Source organism: Coloeus monedula, assembly GCF_965178545.1.
Source record: "Coloeus monedula genome assembly, chromosome: 1".
Classification (NCBI taxonomy): domain Eukaryota; kingdom Metazoa; phylum Chordata; class Aves; order Passeriformes; family Corvidae; genus Coloeus; species Coloeus monedula.
In genome coordinates, this window is record NC_138781.1 from 139341439 (window position 1) to 139362271 (window position 20833).

Consider the following 20833-nt stretch of genomic DNA (forward strand, 5'->3'; position numbering starts at 1 on the left):
CTTGGGTTTATACTTCTTCTCTCTTGTCTGATTCCATAAAGCCCTTTCCAATTACATAACAATAGAAATGTTCTTTAAAGAGCGTCTCTGAACTGACCTCCCACTCAAAGCATGGTTATTGCCGTGACTCAGTTAAGACAACTGGAGCTCTATCTGGGCAAGTTTTGAAAAGCTCCAAGCATAGTGATCCTACAGTGTCTTGAGACAACTTTTTTCAGTGCTGCATTGCCTTCTAAATGAACTTGCTTCTCCTAATGCTCAGCCTGAACTTCCTCATGAAGTGCCATTTTAGTGCCTTTTGCTCCTTGATTTGGATACCAGGAAGAATTTGGCTCTGTAATTTTCCTTTTCAGGTAACATTTAGATTAGTTAGCTAGTTTCAGACAGGTTTTAGATCACTTCTTAGTCCATTCCTCTTCACTGGATTGAGCAAAGACATAATCATTATTTTGTTGTTGTTGACAAACTGGGCTTGACAAATGTGTCCAATTTGTCAACGTCCATCATCAACAGGCAGACACCAACCTGTGCACAATAGTCCAGGTGCAGCCTTGACAGTGCCAGTCAAAGGCAATAAATAGCTTCCCTTGATGCTGCTCATACCCTTGCTAATATGGACCCATACGTAATTTGTCCAATTTGTAATGTGAGCGCACACACCACTGGCTCATTGCCTGGTTTCCACCCTGTTTTCCAGGGGTTCTTATCAGCAGAACTGCTTTTCAGCCTGCTGTTTCCCAGCCTCTACCAACACATGGGGTTATATATATAAGAATAGTATCCATTAAGAAGTGGGTGTACTCAGTGGCAGGTTAGCTGGCACTATTGTAAGAGGAAGAACTTCAAGTGTATAGTACAGAAAAGAATGTCATATGCTACCAGATAGTGATTGCCACCAGCAGAAAAATTGTTAAATGAATAGACTTGGCAGAACTGAAAGTGAACAAACTCCTTTTGAAGCCTGGATTAAAGCCACATCTATGCTCCGTGCCTGGGAATAGGAAATGAGGCAAGGGCTATGTCTGTGATAAAACTTTGAGAGAAGTGTAGCCAGGAAATGAGAAGCGGCTTCTACACTAACATCTGACCTAAACATCCTGGATTCTTTCTTAGCAGTTGCCCTTCTAATGATAGATTTTAAGCAGATTTGGAAATTTCAGAAACATTTATGTGAACTTTTGGAAGGCAGGTATAGTTTCAGAACTTCTTGTCCATAATTTTTTTTTAGTTTTGGTAAAATGCTGAAAGTTTTTCCTTCTCCCTGGAGGGGAGGAGAAAATAAAAACTTCTGTACAATAATAAAATTTCTGTAATAAACTTGCTTTCCTTGCCTTTGGCATGGATCATGAGAGACTCACAGTTTGCTGCTTTTTGACTTATATTGAATTTCTAGAAAGGTGTGGGCAATCAGGAAAAGCAGAATTAAATTACCTCCATTCCAGAACAAAGCAAGTATTCCAATAGAAACTACTTCTTGATGTTGACAGAGCAATCCAAGTCCTTACAAACAGTTGCTTTTCACTCTGAGAAGTCCTCTATGAAGTTGTCTTGGATATGTTGTTTTTAAAAAAAAAGCTTGACTGGTCATATAAGTCTCAACTTCACCACTGTTACTTCCAGCAGATACAAGTGTGATTCAGGGAACTGGTTCTCACAAGAGCAGAACTTGATTATCAATTTTCCAGACTAAATTTTCATTATCATTAGGTATTTGCATAAACTCATACCAACTTCTCCTTTTCCTTTAAAATTTATAGCTGTTGTTGAAGTATAGACTTGTATTTTTGAAACAAATGTAGTAAAGGAGTGAGACTTTGCATCTGTACAGATAGATGGCATGTGCTGTAGAGGCCACTGCATATATAAGGGTTATGGATATGCATTGCTGAGTTTTCTATTTAAACAATCTGTTAATTATGGTTTCATAATTATCTGGATTTACAAACAAAAATAAAATCCCTATCATGCCTAAAAACAAGGCTTTTCATTATGGGTAAACATTTTGACCTGAAATGCAACTCTTATACAGAACCCATTTTTTCACTACAAGAAAGACATTGAGGTGCTGAAGTGTGTCCAGAGAAGGGCAATGAATTTGTTGAATGGTCTGGAGCACAAGTCCCTTGAGGAGCAGCTGAGGGAGCTGGGGATGTTTAGCCTGGAGAAAAAGAAGCTCAGGGGTGACCCTATCGCTCTCTACAACTGCCTGAAAGGAGGCTATAGCCAGGTGTGGCTAAGGCTCTTCTCTCAAGTAAGAAGTGATTGGATCAGAGGAAATGGCCTGTAGTTGCACCAGGGGAGGTTTATATTGGATATTAAGAGAAAATTCTTCATGAAGAGTTTTCAAGCACTGGAACAGGCTGTTCAGGGAAGTGTTTGAGTCACCATCCCTGGAGGTATTTAAAAGATGAGTGGATGTGCCATTTGGGGTCATAGTTCAGCAGTGAACTTGGCAGTGCTGGGTTAACAGTTGGACTCAATGATCATAAAGGTCTATTCCAACCCAAACTGTTCTATTAATCCTGCATGGCTCTTGACCTCTTGCATTAGCAGAGTAACTCACTGGACATAGGGACTGGAAAGTTTTGAGATACTTGAGTTCCGTTTCAGGCTCTGAAGTTTGCCTTGGTACTGGTTACTTTAATTTCCCTTCTAATGAACTCCCGAGCACCTCAGGCAGCTAAGTTCTGAGTAGAAAGATTAGTGCAGACAGCTTGAACAGAATGGAATTTCATTTTGCAGTATGTTTTCTGAAAAGTATATGTTACACAGTTTTTGCTAAATGTGTTTCAGATACTGTGCTGTTCTAAACACCTGATTATTGCTGTGTGGTTTGGCTTAAATTTTGGCTTAAATATGTGCAGGCTAGATGATAAAAAAATAATTATTTATCTACAAAATAGATAAAAATTTTTAAAATGAACTTCCTAAAAGGAATACTTTGTATTTTGTTTCAAGTATACATATTCATCTCAGGTGGTTCTGCTTAGTAAACAGAACACATATTGTGTCTAACTGAATATTTCATAGATTCTTGTCTTCTCTGTTTAATTTTTTCTGACAGCTATCAATACATGTAATATTTTTCTCGAACAGAAGAAGATGTAATAATGAACAATTTTGGCAGATGATAAGTTGTTTCCTAGTAGAGCAAGGATTTTGGAAAACTACTCTGTATAACCTTGCAAAGTTTATACTTTAAAGGAAAAGTTATGACCTTTACATAGATTCTTGTGCCCAGGAGGAAACACAAGTGAAATTATTTCAGTACATGAGGCTTAAGATTTGGCAAAAGCCTTGTGCTTTTTATGCATCAGTGAGACTGGTAAGCAAATAATCATACAAACAAAGGCCGTAGATTATAAGGAAGCCACAAAACTGAACGCAGCCTAAAAATAAACTTGGAGTTCAGCATAGATAATGTGCTTTAAATGAAGAATGCAACGTTAAGCAAAATTAAAAGGCAGGCAAGGTCTCAGAGATTACATGTGTTATTGATGGAAAAAGGCCAGACTACTGACTAGCAATTATATAGTGTTGTCAGTGTAAAATGCTGAAATGTGCCAGGTTTCCAGATTTCCAAATTTTGTTTTCAACTTCATTCAGCTCTTGCTTATTAGTAACTCATGTCCTGCCCCATTCAACAAAGAGCACTCAACGGTGAGCTCTTTTGAAGAAGGGAGAAGGCAGAGGAAGCCCCTTATTCCTGACTGCCCAAATGGATTTTAGGGCAGTGCCAGCTCTCCCATCCCTCCCACAGAGGCCTCAGACGAGCCCCCTCTCCCTGCTCTGCTGCAGGCCAGAAGGCTGGTGCAGGTGGGAAAGGGCTGAAAGTGAGGGAAAAGGGAGCCACTTCTGGTGGGAGTCCACCCTGCTGGGCCTGAGGACAGCCCGTGGACTCAGGATTGGTCTTGAAGTGACAAGAGCAGGTACACTAGAAAAATGACACATAAGCAAATGAAGCAACCCTCTTTCCCTCTTTCCCTCTTTCCCTCTTTCCCTCTTTCCCTCTTTCCCTCTTTCCCTCTTTCCCTCTTTCCCTCTTTCCCTCTTTCCCTCTTCCTGGGAAAGGGTGAGTGGCCGCTGAGAGCTCAGGCAGCAGGTCAGTACAGAGGAGAGGGATGACTCCAGCCTTCTGTCTTGCCTGGTGGAGAGAGGGAGCTGCCTGCTTGTTCCTACAGTTCCTCTGTGGTGTAACGTAAAGTACATGCTTAGCAGAGTTTTCCTGAAAAACAAGGTAAATCCCAACAATTCTTGCCATAAATGTGAATATACACAGTAAATAACAGTTTAATTTTTAACTGACTCATGGAATTTTTGTTTTGGTAGGTGCCTCTGAAAATTCTGATGAAGTAGCTTTGCATCATTGATTTATATGTGATCTATATAAAGGATTTATTTATGCTTCAGGAAGTTTGTCTCCTGGATTTAGTTGTTTTCTAGGAGGTTATTTTTTGCTCTATCTTATGATTCATGTATGTTTTTTATTAACTTAATCTAAAGATTCTCAAGAAGAATAATTCTAAGGAAAAATAAATGCCTTTTGAAATTTTATTTTTTGTCTTATGTTATCTTTTTAATGTTTCATAAAAAGTGCTTAATTTTTTGGGTTTTGCGTGAGCTTATTCAAGGAACTAAAAAAATCTGTTTAAATTAGATTAATATCTTTTAATTTACTAAACTTTACAATCTCTGTTGGCAAAATTAGGCAAGTTGAATTCCATGCTAGGAATTTAAATATCACTGCTCAAACCCCTTTTAATCACAAGAATAAAAAAAAAAGAGAGAAGTCAAAGTTCTTTTTTTTTTCTCAATGTGTTTGAAACTCTCATGATATGCTATGTCACCCTTCCCATCTTTTTCAGAATCTGCAAAAGCTAAAATATTATGGCTTTTTACAAAGAAAATTAAATTTCCCATGACAAAATTTACCTTCAGAAATAGGGCTTGTGAGAAAAAAAATTGTCGTTATAGACCATGAAATGCATCTGTAGGTTTGGTCACAATGAGACACTTCTCATTATCATATATGGAGATCTGATGATTGTAGGCTCAGAAATGTGGATGAATTAACATGACTGAAAGATTCATCACAGTTTTGTACACTGATGGCCACTGACTGCATGTGTTTCTAGTTCTGGAAATAGATGGTAAATGTGTGTGTGTGTATCTTAAGCAATTTTTCCTGGATTTTACACCTAAGGTAGTCTTCTACTTTACGTTTCATGAGATGACAGTTCTACCCAATGATACAAATGGCTTAAATGACTTACAATGACTTGTTAAGATGAGGTAACTTATAGGCTTAAAATCAGTGATTGAAAAGTCAAAAAGAGCATTTTGGAATCATTATTCTATGCAGTATTTTTAGATGAATGAAGATAAGCTAGATCAAGAAAAGATATTTGCATCTGTCTGGTGGAATTTGGTAAAAGTACACTTTAAAGAATGAATTAGATTTTTTTCCTCCTCTTAGCCAGTTTATTATTTAGTACCATGGGCTCTTGGATCACTTACCCATGTTTCCAGCTGTTGTATTTGTAGCAAACAGCTGGTCCCATCCTAAAGCAAAGTTACATCTCTTTGTAACAGTTGGACTCTTAGCTGAATGTTACCAGTGTTGAGCTTCCTCCTAGAGTTTAGTTATAATGAAAAAGAGGTAATTCTTGAATGTAACACTTCTGGAGCATCATAAATCAAATATATTTGCTTTACTACCGTATTTCTCTATGATTTGTAAAAAGTTACTGCAGTTTAGTGACTGTGAAGTATTCGTGGGCAAAGGTAAATCAACAGCTAATGATCTCTTCTCTTCTGCAGAAAATTACATCAGCAGTTTGAGATGTATAAGGAGCAAGTGAAGAAGATGGGTGAAGAATCACAGCAGCACCAGGAGCAGAAGGGTGATGCCCCAACCTGTGGCATCTGCCACAAAACAAAATTTGCTGATGGCTGTGGCCATAACTGTTCATATTGCCAAACTAAATTCTGTGCGCGCTGCGGAGGAAGAGTGTCTCTGCGCTCAAATAAGGTATGGAGTTACGAGAGTTTAACAGCAAGCTTCTCCTAAACTCAGTATCTCTTATGCATTGCTTATGAATCCGAATCACATAACTGCTGAAACAGATTTCCTTTAAGGAGATGATATCTACCTCAGGGCCTTCTAAGAGATCTGGCCTCATTTCATGTAATTTCCAATTGCATATGAATTTATGATTATGGCTTTTAAGTTAATACATACCATTTTTTGACTACCAGACTCATGCAAGTACATTTCTTTGATTGGAGGATGAGACTCTATTTGAGAAACAGAAGTATATCTAGTGATCTAGTGATGCTAATATTGAGACATCAATTGTTACAAAGTAGAGCAAGGATTTATTTCTTTTCTGCTTGCCCAGGCTCATCTGTACAAGATTATTGTAAAATTACTGTTAGAATATTATATGTAATATAATACAGTGCTTTTAAATATTTATTATCTCTTATACATATGCACACATATTATGCTTATTTATATATGCATACACATGCAAATATTAACCTATTTCTGGAAAATAATTAAATGCACTAACATATATTACAACTAGTATATGCTGGTGTTTATTGTATAACAAGTGGTAAACCAGCAATCTGATTTCTTAAAAAAGCTGAATGATAGAGTAAAAAATTCAGCACAACTGATGTAATCACAGAAAACCCTTCTGAGATCATTTTACTCAACATTTTAGATAAAATGTTCAGATCTGATACACAGAATCTTTCTCAGAATCTGACAGATACCTGTAGAAGACGTATGACAATATTCAAGAAGTATTATGCTAGTCTTTTGTAGAAAAGAATTAGCATTAGGAAGAATGCTTCATTTCCTAGTGAAACATTCTGATACACCATTTAAATTCTCCTTGGCATGGATCATCTGATCTTGACAGATATAAGTCTGACTTCTCTTGACAGATTTCCAATGAGATTCTTCCGTAGCCTCTTACATAATTTGTTCCAGTGCTTCACCATGCTCACCACAGACTGCTTTTCTTACTGTCTAACCTAAATCTGTCTTTCAGTAAGCCCACTTCTCCATTCAGTCTGAGACTGTTCTGCAACTCTTATCAGCTGGCATTTTTTCTACTGCTGTTGCTAATTTAGTGTGAGGCTTTCCTGCACCTTGTTCATTTTTATTCTAGATAGTTTATGAATATGCTGAACTGAGTATCTCTAGACTGATTTCCTGTCAGGCTTCGCTGGTGATAACTTTCCCTTAAAGAAACCCTGACCATTTATTCCTGTCTTTTTCTTCTTGTCCTTTCATTAATTAAGTTTTCTCATGGATGAATTTATTCCTATTCCATGGCAGCTGAGATTCTTTAAAAGCCTGTAGTCCCAAATGAGCAGTAGGAATAAGTCCCTTTTTCTCACTTTCTCTGTGACTACTTGAAAGAATTCTAATACATGTAACAGACGTGTTCCTGCTACTAAAGCCATTCTAACTTTTCCAGACTTTATCACAATTTATCAATCTGCTTGCTAATTTTATTCTGTATTTGGGTTTCTAAAAATCTGTCCAATGTGGATGTCAGACTCACTTTTCTATTCTTCAATTGATAGAATGTTGAAACTCCTTAAAAATATCTTGGTATTTTTGCCAACTTTTATACTTCTTATCAATGAGACTGTATCACAGTTAATAATTATTTTAGACTGGAGATGCTTTACACTATCATCTCATTAAAATTTTTTTTTTTTTGTTGACTCACTTTATAGCCTCTCTTTCTGAAATATCAGCTCAAAGTATATGCTCCAGTTTATTCTGCATAAAATAATATTCTAGAGTAAGTACCTTCCTAATCACTGTGAATATGAATAAAAAATATCTGATTCAGAAAGACTGTGGCAGTCTCCTGTTTATGATCTCTTTTATGCCTACACAGATGATGCTATTAAAACTCTTTTGTCTACCAGAATTTACCAGCATTCATTCTTATATCTTTTCTTTTCTGGATACTACTTCAGCTTCTTGAAGGATGACTTCTAATAACCTCCTGTTTTACCTTTGCTTTTTTAGGTCTTTGTAGACATTTTTTGACACATTATATATATATTTTATATATATATGTCTGCTTTGGACCTTATATAAGGTGATAATTTCAATTTCACTGTCTGAAATGTTCTTTGATGGATCTGTTTGAAATCTTCATAGTACCAAGTTTCAAGATAAACTCCTGCCTTTTACTCCAGATTCTGCTACTAAATTTTTTAGTACAGACCAGTATTAGCAGCATGCACTTCAGGTGATGGACAATTGCAAAGAACACTCTTCTTTCAAAGGTCTCAGGGCTGACTACTGCTTACAAGGTTCATGGCCATGAGTAGGAGCAGGGAGTGGAAATGTTTTGACTGTTGTCAGATCATTAGATTAGGATTCTCAAAATGTTTGGATGATTTATTCCTTTTTCAGTCTCATTGAAGTGCCTGAAATGTATAAGCATTAGCATTCAGTTCAAGCTATACAAAAATTATCATTATGTGGGAGTTCCTTCTAGCTCAAACAAATAAAAATTATAATGGTGGCACTTTTGCTTCTGTACAATTTAATATCTGGGTGAATGGAGTATTTAGCTAGAATGGGGACTTAAATTTCAAGGGAGTAAAAAACCTTGAACAATCATCTTTTATGTTTATGAAAAGTTTCAGATTGATTAAAACTGAAATAATAAATCCTGTGCGAGCAAGCAGTAATCGTTCTTAGTAGTAAGAGTACCACTGATACATAAAATATACTCCTGTTCTTTTTTTTAAAAGAATATACTGATTTATATAGGGGAATGAATATTGAATGAGTCAGTAGACAGCAGAATGAGGTTTATGCAGGTGAAGAATCTAAATGCTAAAATGTTGGAAAAATACAGCTGCCAGGTTGATACAACATTGTGTGCATCAAATATAAATTTTAGCACCTCAGAATGCCAGTTCACTAAACCAACCTTTCACTTGCACAGAAAGGAAAAAATGCTTGTCTGAAAAGTTAACTTAATGCATGCTGAATACCTACTTGCAGGGTATTTGGCAACTTACTAACACTTGGGGCCACTGAAACATCCTTCTTTCTTTGTCTTTGAAGAACAAAAGCGAGAGATTTTCAGTTGTTTTATAAGACCCAACAACATGGGAAACACGTAAGGTGTAAGTAGGGAACTTCTCTCAGTTCCCATGGTTCAGTGAAAGCTTTGCATTCTGATTATTTCCCTGGGGCTGTTTGATTTTTTAAAAAAACATCAAGTTCCTTTTGCTGAATGATTCTAACTGCAGGACTTGCAATGTGTTCATCTGCATGGAGTTGCAACACAAAACTGTAGCATACTTGTGCTAATGCATAATCCATTTCATTCTGTTGAGAATTAGCAAGCACTGAAGACTTAGTCTGTCACAATCAAGTTTTCTAAGTCACTAGGATTTGGTATAAACTCCTTGATTTGTTATTGTATACAAATAAATTGGTCTTTAGGAGATGTGCTTTGACTTTGCATTTCTCTACAAAAGACTCATAACACTGTAAACATGAGGAAAGGATTCCTCTAAACCATTTGTGTGGTTTTTCTTTTCAGTTTAATCCACGTAACACCTGTAAAAACTGATAACCTACAACTGTATTCATATCTCTGGAGAACAAGTATTTCTGCAAAAAAGGAAAGTCAGCAGTAAATTATTCCAAAGACAATCTCTTATTCAGAAGCTGTGAATTCACAATTGGAAGGTGTAAAAGTTCTCATTAGGGTGAATTTCACATCTCAGTCTCCCCATGGATAGAATAGAATTTGTATTATCAAATATGTTGAAGACTTCCACTCTTAAATTTGGTCCTGATTATACTGGAACAATGTTAATGCCATAGGAACATCTATGACATTTAAGACATCTCTAAATGATGATCATTTTAAAATGATCAAACCCTCCCATTGTATTTGAGGTGATCAACCTCTTTATTCTTTTGAAAGTTATACCCAAACTTACCAGGACTACAGTTCAGCTAGTATACATCATGGTCCTTAGTAGTTTTCCCCACTCCTTTCCCAGTGGAGTTTGTCTTCTCTGATGTGGTGCAGCTGTAACCTGGGATCAGCCTTGGGGAAAGAGATGTGTGAGGATGGTTTGCAGTAACCCCCTTAGGAGCTCCAGTCCTTTGCCTGGGAACTGCTTGGGTGCTCAGGCTTGGTCCCTGCCTCAGCCATGCCACTACCTGGATGGTTCCCTCGCTGAGCCTAGTCTGTAAGCTTGGTTTCCTGGATTGCCTCAGCTCTACCTCATCACCATGGACCTTGCTGGGGACCTGGATTCTTTGCTGACAGTGGGCCCTGTCCTTGGGTTCCCCTTGGGTGCCTGTTGTGGGACACAGGTCTGCAGGTGAGAGTATGACCTACCTCATGCCACCCTTTGTGCCTTCTCCTGGCCCTGGCCAAGCTGCTGACCCTGCCTCTGCCAGGACAGTATAGAAGTAGTGCTGTCCCAGCAAAACCCTTCAGCAAAACGTTTCTTCAAATTGCTTCATTTAGTACTAAGAGTAAAAACCTTGCCACAACTGCCATTTTGAACCAGGAGATATTGCTCCTTTCAAGTCTGTAAACTTTGCTTCCAAACTAATGCCTAGCAGAACTGATATTCAGAATCTGCATTTCTGTATTGATACTTTGGATTCTCTTGATTGTTCAAAAACCCTCTGTGGTTTTAATACAAGCTATGTGGATATGATCAGTCCCTTCAAATGACAACTGCACAAACTATTTCTGTTATTAATTTTATTTATTTGAAACTATTTACATTTGATAGCTCTTTTGATCTCAATAAACAGCAAGTGATGGTCTCAATTTCAACAGAGGCTACATGTTTGAACTCTTACTACTTTAAAGCTTTCATAAACCTTAGAGGTTATTCTGATCCTGATACAATGAACAACTCACAATTTTACCCAGACTTATAATTTCAGGCAATAAAGGTGAGAATTGTACAGTCTTGAAGAGTAGCTTTGACTCATGCTGTCAGATGCCAGATTGACCTTGTGACAGACGTTTTTAAAAAAGGATAAGGGATAGATACTGATTCATTCTAGTTTTATTTTGAGTATAGGATGGAATTCCACTAATTTTGCTAACATTTTTGTGTGTCTGAATACTCATGGAGATAAGGCCTTTCTCCTTAAAACCACTGTTAAAATATACCTGCATTTTCATGTGGAGCAGGACAAATACCACTGAAATCAGACTGATTTGTTGCTTTTTTAGTATCAGTTTTTTGAAAACTGAGTTGAATAATTTCTCTAATGTCTTTGCTATTGAAATGCCTGGCTGGGTTGTCTTTCATCAGTAATATTATTGTTTGCAGTGTATTGCTATGAACTGAAGAATGTTTGACAGTGTGTGTGGAGGAAGCTGAGAGGCTGGAGACAGTCTTAGGTGTTTGGTAAAGTGTGATGGCTTGTCTTGAACTTCACATATCTTTATATTTGGTAGCTTGCTTCTGAAAAGAGGTTCTTCATCCTGGATGTTATTTGGCATAGGTTGATTGTGTGAATCAAGTCTTGGTTACTATTATGATCAAAGTATGAATCACAGGATTTTGAGTTATGCTTATGGACTGTAATCCTCTTGGATAGTAGAGTGTATTTCTTCAGAGGTGAGGATGAGAAGTCAAGGCTCTGGATGTTTCCATATAAAATGTCTCTGAGTACTACTGTTTTTCTTACTGCAGTGGGACAGGAAACCATGCTAGGAAAGTATGACACCACCTGGTACTGAGCAGAAAAACATGTCTCTGCACAGAGAGTGATAATGTATGGATGTCCTGTGATTTAGATAGCTTCCCATGCTATTTACTAGTTGTGTAACTGAGAATACTGCTAAAACCCATAACATCTTTGAAAATACTTTAATCTTTTGCCACTGAACATAGGATCATACAATAAATTGGGTCAGATCCGACCTGCGGAGGTTTTCTAGACCAATCTCCTGCTCCATGCAGGATTAACTTCAAAGTCAGATGAGATTTTTAGAACCTTGTTCAACTGAATTGTAAAAACCTCCTGGGAGAGAGAATCCCTAACCCCACTGGACAACCTCTTTCAATGATTAACAACTCTTGTGATTTTCTTTTTTCTTACATGCAGTACAATCCCTTAATTGTTGCATTTTGTTTATTACCTGTGCATCTTGAAGAAAATTCTGTCTTTGTGTTTCCTATAGCTGAACTTTAAATAGTCAAGGAAGGCAAGTAGTTCCCCTCTTCCCACATCCTTCCCTACCCCAGCCTTCTTTAGGCTAAACAAGGCTATCTTCCTCAGCTTCTCCTTGTATATTGTGTTTTATTGCCTGACTGTCTTGTTGGCCTTTGTTGTATTCTCTCCTGTTTGTTTGTAACTTTAAGATTGGAGGGAACCTAAGCCTTCTAAAAGTTACATGTTTTAAAGTTACATGTCATACAGGTACCGGAACAATAAATCTATAAAATTAATTGTCACCCTTTTTTGGTAAGCAGTTGTATTCCCAGCACAGCCAATGCTTAATCAAGTGCCTAGATTTAGTCTCTGTATTGGCATGTGAAATTAAAATACCAGATAAAAATCATCATTCTTCATTCACCACAATGGGGAATATTTTTGACTGGAAACATTTTGAATATTTTTTTTCTGAAGTATTATTCCATTTACAGTTTTAGACAGCTAAAAAGACAATTTCTTCAAGGAAGATAACCAATAGGAATGTTTGTATTTAATACTAATGGGTATGAAAAAGAAAGTATACGTGTTATAGACCTGGCATGACATGCAGTGAACACTTGTGAGAAACTCTGTCTCCTTGTCCTTTATAACTCCAGGATTTTAAAGATCTGCTGAGTGGCTAACATGCAGTTTTGCCATTTTTGAATACCCTCTGTTTGTCTATAGTAATCAAACATCCTTAATTTCACTGAACTCTTTGCAAGTGCAAAGCACTGATGAATGCTAATGATTTGCAATACTGGGGTCCAAGGTATGAGTTAAATGCTGCATCCTTTTGATGAGATGACCCATTTTTTGGTGAAGATAATTCAGACATGACTCCCAAATTATTTTTATGAAAATAATTTCTTTTGTGCATTTTTGGTACAATTTTAAAAAGGTATTAGATAGTCTCAATTTCACTCATGAAAGGATTATGAAAATGATTAAAATGACTTACTTTTCACTATATATCCTTCACCATTAGGGAAAATAAGAAAGATATATATTACTTCCTTTGATATTTATTTATTTATCTTACTAAAAAATTCTACTACTTGCTTTCAACATGGAAGTGACTCTTTCCTTGTATATTTTTTTTTCCTCCCTATCCTTTCTTTCTTGCTTTCGTGGATATGAACTCCAGGAGGACAAAGTGGTTAGAGCCTTTTTTCTGTTTAAAATTTTTTTCTTTTATGGTAGACTTACTTCCTGCCCTACATTTGCTCTCATTTACACAGGTGTAATTCCTACTGAAGGCAAGGGGAATTACTGTCATTAAAATGAAAGCAATGCTTGGCATAAAAGGCTTACCTGTTTTTCAAATAGCTTACTAATGATCTGTGAGTTGTGAACAGTATGCATGATCTTCCTGTCTGCAGCTTTTGTGAGCATGCCCCTGCCTTTCCTTTGCTTTTGCAATATGATATGTGCACAGCTTAAAAAAGTTAAATGTCATTTGTGTCATAGTTGTTTCTTTGATAAAATTTATTTGTATTATTGTAGAAATGTCATAAAGTAATTATTATGATTTTTCCACTCTGTATCACTGATATGTATTCTCTCAACATTTTAGGTTGTAATTTTTTTGGCATGGTCCTGATTTTCAATGACAATACAATTAGATACCAGTAAATATTAAGAAAACATATTTATCCTAAACATTAGGAAAATGCCAGCAATGTCATAGAGTTATCCACTAATATAAATTATTTTCTAAACTGGTTTGTAGGCTTTCCTAAAATACAGTGCACATATTGTATTCAGCATAATGTTGAAATAATGTTAAACGTTATGCATGTCACTGACATTGTTTGTCTTGATAATATTACACGCAGAGTAAATATTTTAGTCTTTCATTTTAGCAATATTTAAAAATGGTAGTGTAAATCTGAATTTGGGAATAAGCCTGGATATGTTTCAATATTTTACCAAATTAGTGTAATTGTTTTAAAATAACAGAATTGAGAAAACTACTTGAGCTGGCGTAAAGCTGTTCTTCCATGAAACTCTCTGCTGTATTCTAAAGAACTAAAATTGCAAAAGCAATTTGCCCTGTAGTGCTTGGCAAATAAGTTCCTGTATGAGATGGAGTAAAGAAATTCTTTAGTGTTCATATAATTTTAGTTAATGTATACAGAGAATGGCTTGTTCTATAATAAAATGTAATTTTTTCTTACTGGTAGAAGTGTCAAGGCTCACATTTAACTTGCACCTATGGTTCAGAAATACTTTGCTTCACACACAAGTTTTAAGCCATGTGCTGTTGTTACCATATAGGATATATCTTTAGTAGCGGGCAAGTGACACTTGAGATGGGCCATACACTGGTGCCCCAGGTCTGTTAGAGGGTACACAGCTTTCTTTTGGCCTACATCATCACAGTTTTTCCACAGTTAAAAGGCTGTGAAAGTTCAAAAGCTGTGAAGTAACACCAGATAGTAGAATACAGAGGTAGCTGTCGATTACAAAAAGTAGATGAAAAAAAGAGCAATTTTCTCCTTGAAGAATGTACCCTTTCTGTATCATTTTGCAAGTAATTGATGTGTGCTAACAGTATTTATTCCCACAGTCAGTCCAACAACTGATGTCTGTGATACCATCTATGTTGGAGCCATGTCAATTACTAAATTCACCTGGAAAATAAAATTTAAAAAAACTTGTGAAGGACGCCACAGTAATAAAGTTATATTATTATTTAGCTTTACTGTGTACATGTGTTAAGGAGAGAAGGGACAGGAATTTCCCTAGCTAGTCAACTAGTTAGATTTTTCCATGAATAAGGGCAATGGCTCAAGTTGCCGCTTTATGTAATGTCTATTTCTGCTGATTTTGAAAAAGATGATTTAGAAGTTATGAAGGCAGAAGAACCAACAAATATATTGAGTCAGCTTTTTCTCAACTACAGACATTGTGAAGAAAGAACAGCAGTGGTAGTTTTCTTTATATTTTAGTAGTAACTGTAAGGTTAAGAGCCCTGGTGTATTGAATGAAGATACTATCAAAATAGGTACTTCAATATAAGCAGTATTTTTTTGTATGGTACAGCATTTACCAGTAGATTAACACACCTAGTGAAGCCTTAATATTATTTTTTATCCTTCATTTTCTAGTGTTAGTGCAGAAGGTCTGAATTCCAATATTTCTTAGGAGGCTTATTCTGTATTTTGTAACCACAGAATGCCAAGTCCAATAGAAAATGCTCCTAGATAAAGCTATAGATACTTGGTGACTGTTGATGGTTTGTTGACCCAATTAAAAACCAGGGATTTGGAAAATGAGGTATATTCAAAGCATCAGGTCTGTAAAGAGTTAGAAACATGTTTTAGTGTGTCCCCTCTAGAAATCTTGTTATATATTTCGATAAAGATTAAGATTGCAGGGAAAAGCTTGGACTGCACATGGAGTTGAATAATTGGGACAACCATACAGCAGTTTACTGGTGCTATTAATGGTGGTGTGCAATGGAGTTAGACATGGATCCTGACTATGTTTGAATGTTGTACCATTAAACATGCACAGAAGGGAACTTACACCACATGTCTTTCTACTCCACTTGTGACATCGTACTTGGAGTGCTGCACCCAGCCCTGGGGTCCTCAGCACAGGAAGCTGAAGTGAGTCCAGAGGTGGCCACCAAGGTGATCAGAGGAATGGAACACCTCTCCTATGAGGAAAGACTGAGACAGTTCTTCAGGCTAAACAATCCCAAGAGAAGACTCTGGGGAGACCTTATAGCAGCCTTCTAGCACCTAAAGGGGTCCTATAAGAAAGATGAGGACTAACATTTTTGGCAGGGCCTGCTGCAATAGGAAGAAGAGAATATGGTTTTCAGCTGAAGGAGGGTTGGTTTATATTAGATATGAGAGAAGGTTTTTAATTTGTCTGAGGTAAAACGCTGGAGCAGGTTGGCAAGAGAGGTGATGGAGTGGGGTTCTGAGCAGCCCAATCTGATTGAAGATATTCCTGCCCATGGCAGGGGGGTTGGACTAGATGAGCTTTAAAGGTCCATTCAAACCAAAACCATTCTATGGTTCTATGGTATCATTGCCGTTTCAGAGTCTACAGCTCACTGTGCCTTTTCCCACACAGAACATGGGAATGACTCATGAATGTACTTCATTAGTCAGGTATATAAAGAAGTACTTTTACAAAATTGAGACCCCAGTGTCTCAGTAGTGCCAGACAGGAATAGTGTATATTAAGAATCAAAGAGTTAGATTGTATCTGAGAAGGAAGCAGTTGATGTTTTAAAACTGAAAAATAGTGTGAATTTTTTCCAACTTCTGGATGTTTTTTCCTGAAGAAATAAAGGTACATTTTACAGGATTTCCTGTATTTCTGTCACTATTTTTCAGTCAAAATGTGACTATGAGGTAGAGGTTTCTTTGAGAAATCAGAGTCAGTTAAGGCTGATAAAAATGAAGTTGATTAAAAAAACCAAAGATACACAGGATCATCTCCCTTTTACTTAGATTTTGGCAATTATATTCGTAATCAAATAACTTTATTGAAATGAGCAACACCATTAGCTAGAATAGTGAAACTGTGTGACTATATCACTGACAGTCATGGAAAGTGTCATTAAATTGATGAGGAACTAGGAAATGCAATACAATTTGGGCAAAAATATATCTTCATTTTAAATAGTAGGAAATGAAAATGTAGTAGAATTTTTAAATCTTTACTGAATGTTATCCTGAATTTAAATGAAATGATAGACTTTGTACCTTTTCTCTGAGACCATGGCTTTAAAGTAACCACTCATACTCTGGAGACAACTAATAGGTTTTTGGAAAGAGCTGACAAGAGAAAACATGGTTCCTTCACTTGCTGGTCATTGTCTGGCTTTTTAAAACTGATGAAATTCCAGCACAGTGTTTTGTTACGGACATTTAAGGTTTAGATAAATCAGTTCATATGTGTTAAGTGTTTGTATTCAAGTGACAAGTTTTGTAGTGACATGAAATCAGCAGTGGCATGGCCTTCAGAGCTTCTGGAACTTTTTCGGTTCATTCATCTCTTTCAATGGATTCAGGAACTTGTTTTTAGGGAATCTGTTTTAAACTGCTACAGATCAAAGCCTTCACCAAAACTGTTTATAATTTAGTACAGGATAAACCTGAGGAGCAATGCACGAGAAATTGCTTTTTATTCTGTCTTTATTTCCCGTGCAAGTAAATAAAATATTTGGCACTTCCCTTGAAATAAGCCTTCTACCTTTCTAATGTTATTAATTTTGAAATACTTAAGACACAGACAAATAGCTTGTATTTAAAAATCAATTCTGAAACCTCCACTAGTCCTAAGAACTTATAGAATACTTTTTTCCTAAAACAATTCTATATAAAATTACAGTAGAAAAGATAAAAAGCAATTATCACAGGGCATTTTTCTCCATCCCTTTGTCTTACTGTAGTTAAAACTTCTTACTCCCCAGTTTTTGTTCACCATGTTCCAAATTAATCAAAATTATTATTCCAGTCAGGAGAGGTGTTGATGTGTTGATGATAACGTTTTTTGTCACTTTTGTGAAAATTTCACTTTTTAAAAAAGAGAGAAAGTTTTTCTCATTTTACTTCTGCCATTCTGAACAGGTCCTGGGCCCTACCAAATTCCCTATTGTTTCTAAACCATCACTGTACCTCCACAGCACTCAACAACCTTCTCATCTGGAATTGCACAAATGTGACAAATATTTTTAGAATCTGTAGGTTGCTTCTCCTACCTCTGCCTTCTTGCTATTGGCAAATATCTGTTTGGGGAAACTCTTACCCTGTTCTTGATACTTGACGCAAGCTGATTTTGTGTTTCTTATGAAGAAACACACTCAGAGTCTCATCAAGATTTTCATGGGCTGTGTATGCTCTGTGTGTTTATTTTAACAAAGAAATATGTTGATTTCCAGATCAATGAAATTTGGAAAAAACCTCTTTTTTAGAAGGAGACTCATAAAAACTATAGAATATTTCCTATACTTAGAATACCTCTGACAAAAGTCTCCTGTACTAGCTATTCTATAGGATCATTTTCTGAGCTACTTCTTTGCTGTGGGAAGCTTAATGATTTTCCTCAGCTGTTGAGTATTGTCTTTCAGATTGGGATCTCTAAAAGTCATTCAGAGAGTTGGCAGCTTAGATCTCCCTGAATCCACTTGGGCCGCTTGTCCAAGCCTGTTCTCTGATCCTGTTTCTCACATATCCATTTGTCTAAGCTGCTCTGCTTTATCTTACTGTGTTCAGACCACACTCTTGTTTCCTTGATCACTAACAGAATGCACCTCCAGTAGCAGAAGGTGAACAAACATCTTGGTTGAAATTGGATTGTCAAACATATTTCAATACTAGGTTGCTCCTTTTGCCTGTCAAAATTATCCTGCAATCAAGTCACGTCCTCTACTCAAAATGTTACCCAGCTTTATTTTCACTGTTTTCAAGACTGTCATGATGTGACAAGATAGAATGTAGTCAGTATACAAAGGTTTCTAAATCTGCAAGTAACAGACTTAAACTTGCCTGAAATCTGGTGAAGACCATACATAGTAAATATCTCCTGTTAATGGTTAAATTGGCATACAAGTGTTTTCCCTAAATTAGATCCCATGTGTTGCTAGCTTTTAGGGCCTTACTGTCATTCCAGGATACACTGTCTGTTGGCCATCACAGTCAAAGAACAGGGAGATTACACAGCATTGTAGTCCATAGTCCCACTTTACATTAACTTCTCTGAGCTGTTGGAGATGTTGGGGGATATGGGGAAGGAGTGAGATTTCATCTTTTTTTTTTTTTTCCCCTCATCACTGCAATGCCCCTTGGCCTATTTTCTCATGCACAGATCAATGGCTTACCCTCACAGTGTTCAAGGAAGGAGGAATGTCTTCCTAGGAACTGCCAATCTCCTTTTCCAGCTTCTCCTTAAAAGTTAGTTGGAAAATAAAAATAAAACAACTTCTTGACATGATGTAGCTTCAAAATGGTCTTAGCTATTTCAATCCGATGTAAGGAGACTTTACTTTTGTTATCTGTGCTCCATGCTTAAAGAACACCAATATGTTTCTTGCTTAAGAACGTACAGAAAATTGACTATGAAAGTGAGCCTGAAATTCTTTTTACAGTCGTATTTGTACTTCTGTATTAGATGAGCAAGGGATTATATGCCCAAAAACTTGTATAATTTTTTTCACCCACAACAGTCAGTGTAAAAACCACTAGTTCTTCCTATAAACCTTGTCCTTTACATGTACACTATGGTGGTGTAATTTTACTGTACAGAAATTAGAGGTAACTGGTTTGGTTTTAGATGGTACTGAATTTCTGAAAAGCACTAGAGGTGATTTAGAGAGTCTGGTGAAATTAGAGTGACCAGGTTTTGTTTTGCTAGCTATTTTTCCCATCCTGATAGCACTAGAAATTTATCTTTTAACTTCAAATTGTTCAAAATAGATTAATTTTCCATTGAAATTCTTCTGCAAGCTGTCCTAAGATAATCTTGTCTTAAAACACGTATGGAAACATTGCTATAACAATAAAAACTATAGCACATCAAAAAATTTTCACTTTTGTTCAAATTAATAGAGCAAGAGCAATTACAAATAGCAATTCTGGAGCCAGAAGATGAAACAGTTCTTGAGCAGTAAGTTTTATTTGCCACCTGTTGCAATATTCAGAAACATTACCATGTGCTATTAAGTTCCAGGTGTAGACCTTTATCAAAGGTAGCTCAGCAAATTCCTCATTTCAGTCTCAGGTGTGTAACAGCACACCTAGGACTCTTTGGACACAGTTAGACATTATAGCACAGCAGGGGATGGTATAAATGTTTAATTATCTAGATTTAGCGTCAGTGGCTGGAAACCAGTGCCTATATATATAAATAATGAAGACATTGCTAGGAATAGAGTAAAGCGGCAAACCTCCCAATGTGTTTGCTTCCCCTTGAATGTTTACTTAGAGCTTTATTTAGCTAGTGTCATCAAGGAACAGTTTAGTGGTAGGCTGGGGAATTAAATGAAAAAGGCCTTGCATCTGGGTTGATATCTGTTTGCTGTTTAAATCTGCTGTGTGAAAAAAGGAATTCGCATGGCCAGCATCTGTTCATATACAAAATATTGTATGCACAGGCAAGGCAGTTATTAGCTTAGTATGAGTGCACTTATGTAGACAGTTTTAGCAGATGTTGAACTTCAGTGCATTCAAGGAAAAATTTAAATAAATGTAAAAAATCCTGTGTTTAAACAAGATGTCACCTATGAACCATAAACAGGGTATTCAGAAATTAAAATTTCCTTGGTTCGAATTATTATAAAGATGCCTTCATTCAGCATCAAGAAGATCTATGGAAAAGCTTGGATTTCAGGTAGCTAATTCAATTTCGGTCAATTTATGTGTGTTACTGTTTGTGGCTTTTTGAGGATTAGTTTCATGTTGTTCACAAGCCCCTTTTAGCATTAGATCTGCAAGAAATAAAATAACAATGGTTTGTAAACAAAATACATAAATTAAAAGGATTTCTGTTTGATATTGGGGATAATATGCTTTCACAAAATAAATCCATACAATGTTTTAATACTGAGAGAATCCAGATGTATCT

At 36.4% G+C, this 20833-nt stretch overlaps 1 protein-coding gene across 12 annotated transcripts in view; it reads left to right on the forward strand.

The window, feature by feature from the left end:
- Window positions 1–20833, forward strand: part of RIMS2 (regulating synaptic membrane exocytosis 2) — a gene marked incomplete at both ends in the record, with an annotated part of 450969 nt that overhangs the window by 80566 nt on the left and 349570 nt on the right. For all 12 annotated transcript variants that reach the window (XM_082292380.1, XM_082292391.1, XM_082292399.1 and 9 more), the window contains one exon: window positions 5821–6031. In XM_082292380.1, the coding sequence (XP_082148506.1) occupies window positions 5821–6031 (211 nt within the window). The remainder of the gene's footprint in view (window positions 1–5820; window positions 6032–20833) is intronic.